At 43.9% G+C, this 12245-nt stretch overlaps 1 protein-coding gene and 1 long non-coding RNA gene across 2 annotated transcripts in view; one reads left to right on the forward strand and one right to left on the reverse strand.

Moving 5' to 3' along the window:
• Nucleotides 1-9431, reverse strand: part of LOC144493363 (uncharacterized) — a 40085-nt gene extending 30654 nt beyond the window's left edge. Inside the window, exon 1 of the long non-coding RNA XR_013497734.1 lies at nt 9346-9431. This is a non-coding gene — a long non-coding RNA (uncharacterized LOC144493363). The remainder of the gene's footprint in view (nt 1-9345) is intronic.
• Nucleotides 9430-12245, forward strand: part of LOC144493947 (uncharacterized) — a 35928-nt gene continuing 33112 nt past the window's right edge. The window contains exons 1-2 of the mRNA XM_078213523.1: nt 9430-10061; nt 11304-11414. Of these exons, the coding sequence (XP_078069649.1) occupies nt 9570-10061; nt 11304-11414 (603 nt within the window). The 5' untranslated portion in view covers nt 9430-9569. The remainder of the gene's footprint in view (nt 10062-11303; nt 11415-12245) is intronic.

Raw genomic sequence — 12245 nt, forward strand, 5'->3', positions numbered from 1 at the left:
CTGTTTCTATGTTGCTAATTAATTTCTTCTAACAATCTGTAGTGGTAGACTTATAAGATAATGCGGGGGCTGGATAGGGTGGAGGCGGAGAGATTCTTTCCACTTAGTAAGGAAGTTAAAACTAGAGGACACAGCCTCAAAATAAAGGGGGGTCGGTTTAAGACAGAGTTGAGGAGGAACTTCTTCTCCCAGAGGGTGGTGAATCTCTGGAATTCTCTGCCCACTGAGGTGGTGGAGGCTACCTCGCTGAATATGTTTAAAGCGCGGATGGATGGATTCCTGATCGGTAAGGGAATTAAGGGTTATGGGGATCAGGCGGGTAAGTGGTACTGATCCACGTCAGATCAGCCATGATCTTATTGAATGGCGGGGCAGGCTCGAGGGGCTAGATGGCCTACTCCTGCTCCTATTTCTTATGTTCTTATGTTCTTAGTTGTGTCTCATCTGACCAAGAGCTGACGGGAATTTTCCATATTAATTCTATCTCGGAGAAGAGCATCTGCCAGGAGGCTTTCAACTTCTGAGTTGTGAGCTCCATACTCATAGCAACAAACATAACACCACAGCTGCTAGTCCTTTATTTTCAGATTGTGTCATTACCAAATCTTCTACCGAATGAAAGACATTGATGGTTGGCTGCTCTGGGTTAAAATGGCCTAGATCTGTACAGAAGGAATATATCAAGTCTACCTGCATTAAGTAGAACATATAGTGAATTGTCAAGAGAGGAGAAAATTTGCAAAATGAAATGGAAAGATTAATCATATGAACCGAACAATGGCAGATTCAGTTTAACAAAGGGGGTGTAAGAATGGCAAGTGGGATCTAAAAGCAGCTGCCCATAAGAGTGGATGAACAGAGGAGCCTATAGTATGTAAATAATTGAAAGCTTATTTACTGATGCAACAACCTATAAAAGAGCTAATGGATATGCACTCAATCTTAAGAAGCATAGACAGTAACGACAGGGAAAGTGATGCCCCGAGATGTTTCAAGCGATAGTCAAAGAACATAACAGATCTAGCAGTAACCCGACTGGCTTCTATCATTGTTTCTATGAAGTAGCCTGTTAGAAAGCCCTCAACCTTTTTAATCAAAATATCTGAAAAGCTAATAACAGTAATATGACTGACGATTATATAAAACTTTAGAAATCACTTGTTAAGCTTCAGCTCGAGTGTTGTGGACAAATCTGAACATTACACAATGTGACCGATTTTCTTAAACAGATTCCTTGTTCCCTGTTCTCTCGGGGAACTAAACCTGGGAGACATTTTCTTCCTTTTTCACTCCTGAACAGAACACAAAAAAAGTGTCATCTGATAAGTAATCCCTTACCCACTTCTACACTTCAAACGTTTTATCACCCCCAACAAAAATCTTCCATGTTTTGCTTTACTTTGTTTTTATTATTCATAGAACATAGAACATTACAGCCCTCGATGTTGCGCCGACCAGTGAAACCAATCTAAAGCCCCTCTAATCTACACTATTCCAATATCATCCATATGTTTATCCAATGACCATTTAAATGCCCTTAATGTTGGTGAGTCCACTACTGCTGCAGGCAGGGCATTCCACGCCCTTACTACTCTCTGAGTAAAGAACCTACCTCTGACATCTGTCCTATATCTATCACCCCTCAATTTAAAGCTATGTCCCCTCGTGCTAGCTATCACCATCCGAGGAAAAAGGCTCTCGCTATCCACCCTATCTAATCCTCTGATCATCTTGTATGCCTCTATTAAGTCACCTCTTAACCTTCTTCTCTCTAACGAAAACAACCTCAAGTCCATTACCTGGATAGTCACATGAGCAGCCTGGGAATGGAGGGATACAAACGATTGGTCTAGTTGGACCAAGGAGCGGCACAGGCTTGGAGGGCCGAAGGGCCTGTTTCCTGTGCTGTATTGTTCTTTGTTCCCTCAGCCTTTCCTCATAAGACCTTCCCACCATACCAGGCAACATCCTAGTAAATCTCCTCTGCACCCTTTCCAATGCTTCCACATCCTTCCTATAATGCGGTGACCAGAACTGTACGCAATATTCCAAGTGCGGCAGCACCAGAGTTTTGTACAGCTGCAATATGACCTCCTGGCTCCGAAACTCAATCCCTTTACCAATAAAAGCTAACACTCCGTATGCCTTCTTAACAACCCTATCAACCTGGGTGCCAACTTTCAGGGATCTATGCACATGGACACCCAGATCCCTCTGTTCATCCACACTACCAAGTATCTTACCATTAGCCCAGTACTCTGTATTCCTGTTACTCCTTCCAAAGTGAATCACCTCACACTTTTCCGCATTGAACTCCATTTGCCACCTCTCAGCCCAGCACTGCAGCTTATCTATGTCCCTCTGTAACCTGTAACAACCTTCCGCACTGTTCACAACTCCACTGACTTTAGTGTCATCCGCAAATTTACTAACCCATCCTTCTACGCCCTCATCCAGGTCATTTATAAAAATGACAAAAGCAGTGGCTCCAAAACAGATCCTTGCAGTACACCACTAGTAACTGAACTCCAGGATGAACATTTCCCATCAACCACCACCCTCTGTCTTCTTACAGCTAGCCAATTCCTGATCCAAACTGCTAAATCTCCCTCAATCCCATGCCTCTGTATCTTCTGCAATAGCTTACCATGGGGAACCTTATCAAACGCTTTACTGAAATCCATATACACCACATCAACTGCTTTACCCTCATCCACCTCTTTGGTCACCTTCTCAAAGAACTCAATAAGGTTTGTGAGGCACGACCTACCCTTCACAAAACCGTGTTGATTATCCCTCATCAAATTATTCCTTTCTAGATGATTATAAATCCTATCTCTTGTAATCCTTTCCAAAACTTTGCCCACAACAGAAGTAAGGCTCACTGGTCTATAATTACCAGGGTTGTCTCTACTCCCCTTCTTGAACAAGGGGACCACATTTGCTATCCTCCAGTCTTCTGGCACTATTCCTGTAGACAATGACGACATAAAGATCAAAGCCAAAGGCTCTGCAATCTCCTCCCTGGCCTCCCAGAGAATCCTGGGATAAATCCCATCCGGCCCACGGGACTTATCTATTTTCACACTTTCCAGAATTGCTAACACCTCCTCCTTATTAACCTCAATCCCGTCTTGTCCAATAGCCTGTATCTCAGTATTCTCCTCGACAACATTGTCTTTTTCCTGCGTGAATACTGACGAAAAATATTCATTTAGCGCCTCGCCTATCTCTTCAGGCTCCACGCACAACTTCCCACGACTGTCCTTGACTAGCCCTAATCTTACCCTAGTCATTCTTTTATTCCTGACATACCTATAGCAAGCTGTAGGGTTTTCCTTGATCCTACCTGCCAAAGACTTCTCATGTCCCCTCCTGGCTCTTCTTAACTCTCTCTTTAGGTCCTTCTTGGCTAACTTGTAACTCTCAAGCGCCCTAACTGAGCCTTCACGTCTCATCTTTGCATAAGTCTCCTTCTTCCTCTTCACAAGAGATTCAACTTCTTTAGTAAACCACGGTTCCCTCACTCGACCACTTCTTTTCATGGGACATGGGTGTCGCAGGCTGGGCCAACATTTTTATTACCCATTCCTAATTGCCCTCAAGAAGGTGGTGGTGAGCTGCTTTCTTGAACTGCTGCAGTCCATATGGTGTAGGTACACCCTCAGTGGAGTTAAGAAAGAGTTCCAGAACTCTAATTCAGTGATAGCAAAGGAATGGTGATATATTTACAAGTCAGGATAGTGAGTGATTTGAACGGAAACTTGCAAATGGTGGTGCTCCCATGTGTTTGCTGCCCTCGTCCTTCTAGGTGATATGGTCATGGGTTTGGAATGTGCTGCCTAAGTCTTGGTGGGTTCCTGCATCTTGTAGGTGGTACAGACTGTTGCCACTTTGTGTCAGTGTTGGAGGGATTTGAACGTGAAAGAGATACCAATCAAATGAGTTACTTTGCCCTGGATGGTGTCAAGCTTCTTGAGTATTGTTGAAGCAATACTCAGTCAAACAAGTGGACAGTATTCCATCACACTCCTGTGCCTCATAGATGCTGGGCAGGTTTTGGGGAGTCAAGAGGCAAGTTACTCTCTACAGAATTCCTAGCTTCTGGCCTGCTCTTTTAGCCACAGTATTTATATGGCTATTCCAGTTCAGTTTCTAGTGAAGGATGTTGACAGTAATGTCAAGGGATGACGGTTACATACTCGCTTGTTGGAGATAGTCATTGCCTGGGCACTTGTGTGGCGCAAATGTTAATTTTCATTTGTCAGTGCAAGCCTAGATATTATCCAGGTCTTTCTGCATTTGGACATGGACTGCTTCAGTCTCTGAGGAGTGGCAAATGGTGCTGAACATTGTGCAGTCAGCAGTGAACTTCCCCACTTCTAATGATGGAAGAAAAGTCATTGATGAAGCAGCTGAAGAAGGTTGTGCCTAAGACACTACTCTGCGGAACTCCTGCAGTGATGTCCTGGAGCTGAGATGACTCCATCCACCACAAACATCTCCCTTTATGCCAGGTATGACTCCATCCAATGGAGGTTTTAAGTTTATTTATTAGTGTCACAAGTAGGCTTACATTAACACTGCAATGAAGTTACTGTGAAAATCCCCCTTTACCCCTCCCCCCATTCCCATTGACTCCAATATTTGCTTGGGCTCCTTGATGCCACACTTGATCAAACACTGCCTTGATGTCACTGTTGCAGATGTATTGGAACAGCTTGGCTAGGGGCACAGCAATTTCTGGAGTATCAGTCTTTAGTACTATTGCCGAAATATTATCAGGACCTGTAGCCTCTGCAGCATCCAGTAGCTTCAGCTATTCCTTGATATCATGTGGAGTGAATCGAATTAGCTGAAGACTGACATCTGTGATACTGGGGATCTCCAGAGAAGACCAAGCTGGATCATCCACTTGGCACTTCTGACTGAAGATCATTGACTTCAGAGGGGGAGAATAGAGAATGAAAGTAAACTTGCAGGTAACATAAAAGCGGACTGTAAAAACTCCTATGAGTACATAAAATGAAAAGATTAATGAAGACAAATGTGGGTCTCTTATCGTCTGAAACAGGAGAATGTATAATTGAGAACAAGGAAATGGCAAAGCAATTAACAACTACTTTAGTCTGTCTTCACAAAGGAAGACATGAATAACTTCCCAGAAATGCTAAGGAATCAAGTGCAGTGAGGAGGAGGAGTTGAAGGAAATTAATATTATAAGAAAAATGGTGTCGGAGAAATTAAAGCAACTGAAAGAAAATAAATCCTCACGGCCTGATTATCTACATCCCAGACTTCCAGGGAAATAGTCCATGCATTGGTTGTAATCTTCTAAAATTCTGGAACCGTCCCAGCGGATTAGAGGGTGACAACCGTAACCCCGCTATTTTAAAAGAAGGGAGGAAACAGGGAATTACAGAACAGTTAGCCAAACATTAGTGGTAGAGAAAATGCTAGAGTCTATCATAAAGGATGTGCTGACGAAAGTATCAATGGGTTAGACAAAGTCAACATGGATTTATGAAAGGAAAATCAGGTTTGAGAAATCTACTGGAAATGTTTGAGAATGTAACGAGTAGAATAGCTCGGGAAGGAAATCTGCCATCTATACCTGGTCTGGCCTACATGTGACTCCAGATCCATAACGATGTGGTTGACTCTCAAATGCTGTCTGAAATGAAGAGCAGTTAGAGATAGGCAATAAGTGCTGGCCCAGCCAGCAAAGATTTGATTTGATTTATTATTGTCACATGTATAATCATACAGTGAAAAGTATTGTTTCTTGCGCACTATACAGACAAAACATATCATTCATAGAAAAGGAGAGAGTGCAGAATGTCGTGTTACAGTCATAGCTAGGGTGTAGAGAAAGATCAACTTAATGCAAGGTAAGTACATTCAAAAGTCTGACAGCAGCAGGCAAGAAGCTGTTCTTGAGTTGGTTGGTGCGTGACCTCAAACTTTTTGTATCTTTTTCCCGAAGGAAGAAGGTGGCAGAGAGAATGTCCGGGGTACATGGGGTCCTTAATTATGCTGGCTGCTTTGCCGAGGCAGCGAGATAGAGTCAGTGAATGGGAGGCTGGTTTGCGTGATGGATTGGGCTACATTCATGACCTTTTGTAGATCCTTGCGGTCTTGGGCAGAGCAGGAGCCATACCAAGCTGTGATACAACCAGAAAGAATGCTTTCTATGGTGCATCTGTAAAAGTTGGTGAGAGTTGTAGCTGACATGCCAAATTTCCTTAGTCTTCTCAGAAAATAGAGGCGTTGGTGAGCTTTCTTAATTATAGTGTCGGCATGGGAGGACCAGGACAGTTTGTTGGTGATCTGGACACCTAAAAACTTGAAGCTGTTGACTCATTCTACTTCGTCCCCATTGATGTAGACAGGGGCATGTTCTCCTTTACGCTTCCTGAAGTCAATAACAATCTCCTTTGTTTTGTTGACGTTGAGGGAGAGATTATTGTTGCCGCACCAGTTCACATACCATGAATTAATAATTTTAAGAGATATATCCATTAGGACCTGGTCAGTTTGGTCTGTAATGGTACTACTGAACCATTCTTGGTGATGGACAAAGATGTGCTGGTTAGGTGGATTGGCCATGCTAAATTCTCCCTCAGTGTACCCAAACAGGCGCCGGAGTGTGGCAGCTAGGGGATTTTCACAGTACTTCATTGCAGTGTTAATGTAAGCCTACTTGTGACTAATAAATAAACTAACTTTTAAGTCCCCCCACACAGAGTATATTCTGTGCTCTTGCTGGCGGGGGTATTCGCAGACATCTTCAACCTCTCTTTACAGCAATTTGAGGTCCCTATCTGCTTCAAGATGACAACCATCAACCCGGGGACCTAAGAAAAGCCAAGCAGCGTGCCTTAATGACTATCGTCCGGTGGCTCTGACATCCTTCATTATGAAGTGCTTCGAAAGGCTAGTCATGGCTCAAATCAATTCCAGCCTCCCAGACTACCTGTTTGCCTACCGCCGCAACAGGTCCACAGCAGACGTCATCTCCTGGCCCTGCACTCAACCCTGGAATACCTAGATAACAAAAACACCTATGACAGACTCCTATTTATTGACCACAACGCAGCCTTTAACACCATTATTCCTACGAAACTCATCTCCAAACTCCGTGGCCTGGGTCTCAGCTCCTCCCTCTGTGACTGAATCCTGAACTTCCTAACTCACAGACCACAATCAGTACGGATAGGCAACAACAACACCTCCATGATCATCCTCAACACCGGTGCCCCACGAGGCTGTGTTCTCAGCCCCCTAATATACTCCTTATACACCTGTGACTGTGTGGCCAAATTCCCCTCCAATTCGATTTTCAAGTTTGCAAACGACACCACCTTAGTGGGTTGGATCTCAAACAATGATGAGACAGAATACAGGAAAGAGATACAGAATCTGGTGAACTAGTGCCTTGACAATAATCTCTCCCTTAATGTTAACAAAACGAAGGAGATTGTCATCGACTTCAGGAAGTGTAGAGGAGAACATGCCCCTGTCTACATCAACGGGGACGAAGTAGAAAGGGTCGAGAGCTTCAAGTTTTTAGGTGTCCAGATCATCAACAACCAATCCTGGTTCCCTCCATGCCGACACTATAGTTAAGAAAGCCCACCAACGCCTCTACTTTCTCAGAAGACTAAGGAAATTTGGCACGTCAGCTACGACTCTCACCAACTTTTACAGATGCACCATAGAAGGCATTCTTTCTGGTTGTATCACAGGTTGGTATGGCTCCTGTTCTTCCCGAGATCGCAAAGAACTACAGAAGGTCATGAATGTAGCCCAATCCATCACGCAAACCAGCCTCCCATCCATTGACTCTGTCTACACTTCCCGCTGCCTCAGCAAAGCTGCCAGCATAACTAAGGACCCACGCACCCCGGATATTCTCTCTTCCTCCTTCTTCCATCGGGAAAAAGATACAAGAGTCTGAGGTCACATACCAACTGACTCAAGAACAGCTTCTTCCCTGCTGCTGTCAGACTTTTGAATGGACCTACCTTGCATTAAGTTGATCTTTCTCTGCACCCTAGCTATGACTGTAAAACTACATTCTGCACTCTCTCGTTTCCTTCTCTATGAATGGTATGCTCTGTCTTTATAGTGTTCAAGAAAGAATACTTTTCACTGTATGTTAATACCTACTGGTCAGACCACACTTGGAGTACTGTGCTCAGTTCTGGTCGCCTCATTACAGGAAGGATGTGTAAGCCATAGAAAGGGTGCAGAGGAGATTTACAAGGATGTTGCCTGGGTTGGGGAGCATGCCTTATGAGGATAGGTTGAGTGAGCTCCGCCTTTTCTCCTTGGAGAGACGAAGGATGAGGGGTGACCTGATAGAGGTGTATAAGATGTTGCGAGGTATTGATTGAGTGGATAGTCAGAGGCTTTTTCCCAGGGCTGAAATGGTTGCCACAAGAGGACACAGGTTTAAGGTGCTGGGAAGTAGGTACAGAGGAGATGTCCGGGGCAAGTTTTTCACTCAGGGGGTGGTGGATGCGTGGAATGGGCTGCCAGCAACGATGGTGGAGGCGGATTCGATAGGGTCTTTTAAGAGACTTTTAGATAAGTACATGGAACTTAGTAAGATAGAGGGTTATAGGTAAGCCTAGTAATCACTAAGGTAGGGACATGTTCGGCACAACTTTGTGGGCTGAAGGGCCTGTATTGTGCTGTAGTTTTTCTATGTTTCTATGTGACAATAATAAATCAAATCAAAGCTTCCTCCAAGAGATGTTCAACATGGAGGAACATTCATCAGCTAAGGGGGGAATCATTAAATGGTGTAAGTAGTTGGCAGGAGTTGTCTATGCTCTTGTTTGATCTGGTTCCATGAGACTTCATGGGATCCATTGTCAAGCGCAAATTACTGCTGTTGATGATGTTGAAGTAGTTTTGGAAGAGGCTGGGGGCTTGATGCGAAGCTAGCACATGAGCACAGACCAGTTCCTGTAATTCTGTTTAAATATGACGCTGTTTGTCTTACAAAGCCCTGCGAATGGCTTTTCACAGCATTGCACCATTTGTAAACTTGAGCTCTCATCCAAAACAGCTTTTGGCTGGCATCAGTCATTCCTTAGGTTTTTTTGCTCCATTTAAGGCGTACTATGAATACAAGTGGCTGCCGACATTCATGTTGAAGTGTTGTGGGAGAAAACTCCTCTCCAGAAGAAAAATGGGCACGGTCTGCTTTATGTTGTCTATAAATCTGTGAAAATATTGTATAATATGATCCTGTGTGTCTTACGCTTCATTTTTCACAGCCCTTAAATTCGGAGGACTGAAATGGATTATTTTCCTTCTAAAACCTTATTTTACCTGCATTGGTGGCTGGTTTCATTCTTTTGCAGCTGCTCCGAGAAAGCTTGTCGAGACGCAGAACGAAAGGGGGCGAGAGAGACAAAAGAGAGAAGCGGCCATTTTCCCACGGAGTCATTCAAATGAGGCAATTTCCGCTCTCTGCTGCCTCTTTGTCTGAGTGATCGGCGCCATTCTCAACTCCTGCAGCTTCACACAGTCAAGTGCGCAGCAATCCCGCCACCATGACCGAAGAAGGAAAGTTGTTTGTCGGCGGCCTGAACTTCGACACAGACGAGCAGTCCCTGGAAGATGTTTTCTCCAAGTACGGGCAGATTTCTGAGGTGAAAGTGATTAAAGACAAAGACACCATGACATCCCGCGGTTTCGGCTTTATCACTTTCGAAAACCCGGAGGACGCCAGGGACGCGCTGCAGGCGATGAACGGAAAATCCCTCGATGGGCGCCAAATCCGAGTGGGCCACGCCGAGAAGAAGTCTGGAGGCGGCCGCGGGTATGGTCGAGGCGGCGGCGGCTACAGTAACAGTGGCCGCAGGAGAGGAACAGGAGGCTATTGGGATAGTGACAGGAGCGGCGGCTATAGCGGCGGAGGCCGGTACGATACAGGAGACCGGGATAGCTATTCGGGTGGGTACAAGGGCCAAGGTGGATACTACTACGGTGGTGGTGGTGGTAGTAGTGGTGGTTACGGAGGCCGCTCATACAGGGACTATGACTGATCAAATCAAGAGAAGCATTTCTGCCAGATTCAGGATCAACCCCCCACAATGTTTCTAAAATGGCTCTTGGAACCGCAGAAAGCAGTATCTGATGAAATTTGATTTGCCTGTTATGTTAAAATGCTAGAAAACCATTTTCACCATGATTAATCTTGTTACCTGTTGTTTAGTTTGGAGCTTGTTATGTCGGGGCTTTCGACTCTGAACCTCAAATACTATGTCGTTTTCTCTTTTTTAAAATTAAACCTTTGGTCATTTGGACGTTATCTAGGCGACTTAAATCGCCACTGAGTCTCCTTTTGTCAGCTCCTTTTGGAATTTGTCGAAATCGTTTTGCTTTCTGGTGAGATTTTTCCACAATTCCATGCGGTGCAAAGAATGAAAAGAGAGCGGAAAGCACTTCACTTCCACTGTCTGGCCGGTCCTTTTACAAAATCTTATATTTGGAAACCCGGACTGCCATTCTTAAGATGACTGGTCTGCGAGAATACGATCACTCAAGCTATTTTTATTTTAATCGGCCGATTTTCTTTGAATTTGTGTTAGACAGTTGTTGACTCAGTTAACTCTTTGAGGATTGAACCTTTTTTAAACAATCAAAGCTTGGTGGCTTTTAATGAATTTGAACACGTTCATTTGGACACGTGCCCTGTAGAGATCGTTACCGTTATTTTTTTGGGTGGGGAACTTTGTATCTGAATGTTGGCGCCATGCGTATGCGTTCAAGTGGCGTGAGCCGTTTTCCTTGCCACTGAAAATTAATGAGAGATCTACCTGCACAACACCTTTTTCATGTAGCTTGTTAGAAGACTCAGAGCAAACTGATCGTGGTCTTTTATTTTAAAACTGATTTATTGAAAACTGTAATGAGTGTCGATTGCCATCTGTTGTACTTTCATCAGCTGGCACAGCCCTCTGGACAAGCGTTGCCACTGGGGAGACAAATTTTTGCCAGTGGACGTATCTGAATAAAATGCAACTTCAGGAACACTCGTGATTTGTCTTTGTTATAAACCATTCACATCTCTTCCAAGGAGATAAATCTGGAGATTATCCTTTTATTCCAAACTTGCTTCCTATCATTTGTTTTTGCATAAATTATGTAAATGCTGTATTTGAAGATAATGCTCAAGGAAACAGTAAGGACCCAGGTAAAATATTGGATGTTTTGTTTGAGGTAATATTTTAAAACTTTTTTTTTTGTTCCTGACTACTGAAATCGATTTTCTCCTTGTTGAGGTGTTTAAGGGTACCTCACTGGTGGCCGTGATTTTATGTGAGCTTGGTGCTGTACCAGCAATTTATTCCGTTGCAGATGTGATCCAAAACCAAACCTTGCAATTGTATAAGGTAATGAACCCTGCTGGTTGTACGCCTCCCAGCGAGAAGCATGATAAGTAAATTTCTTAATCAGTAAGGTAAATCCATGAACAAAACTACATTTCTCGTAGTTTTTCTTTGTATGTAGAAATTGAACTGGACAGTTATTTCTAATGTGAATTTGGTCTTGGCATCATTTAATTCATTCGTTGGAGGACAGAACATAGGAACAGGAGTAGGCCATTTAGCCCTTGGAGATTGATTTGCTATTTATTGACATTAAGACTGCCTCCCAGTCCTGTCATAGAAATCATAGAAACCCTACAGTGCAGAAGGAGGCCATTCGGCCCATCGAGTCTGCACCGACCACAATCCCACCCAGGCCCTACCCCCACATATTTACCCACTAATCCCTCTAACCTACGCATCCCAGGACTCTAAGGGGCAATTTTTAACCTGGCCAATCAACCTAACCCGCACATCTTTGGACATCTGTCCTTAATTGACTGCCCAGAAGGGTGGTGGAAGTGGATACAGTGATTTCAAGAGGGAATTAGATGGGCACGAAAAAGGAAATAAATTTATGGGAATTGAATGGATCTTCCTGGATCACACTGCGGGGATCGATGTGGATTGGATGGGCTGCATGGCCTCTTTCTGTGACATAAAGGACTGGCTCTCTGTCCCATAATGCCTTTGGTTAACAAACCTTGATCAACCTGAGATTTTAAATTTACATTTTACCTACCTGCTTGCAAAAGAGTCCCAAATGTCTGGCACTGTTGTGTGGAGAATTGTTAACTCATTTTACTTAACCAATACAGAACCAGGCATTATGTCTCTAAGTTCGTTGTCAAGCAG

This window comes from Mustelus asterias, chromosome 5, assembly GCF_964213995.1.
Source record: "Mustelus asterias chromosome 5, sMusAst1.hap1.1, whole genome shotgun sequence".
NCBI classification, from domain to species: Eukaryota; Metazoa; Chordata; class Chondrichthyes; order Carcharhiniformes; family Triakidae; genus Mustelus; species Mustelus asterias.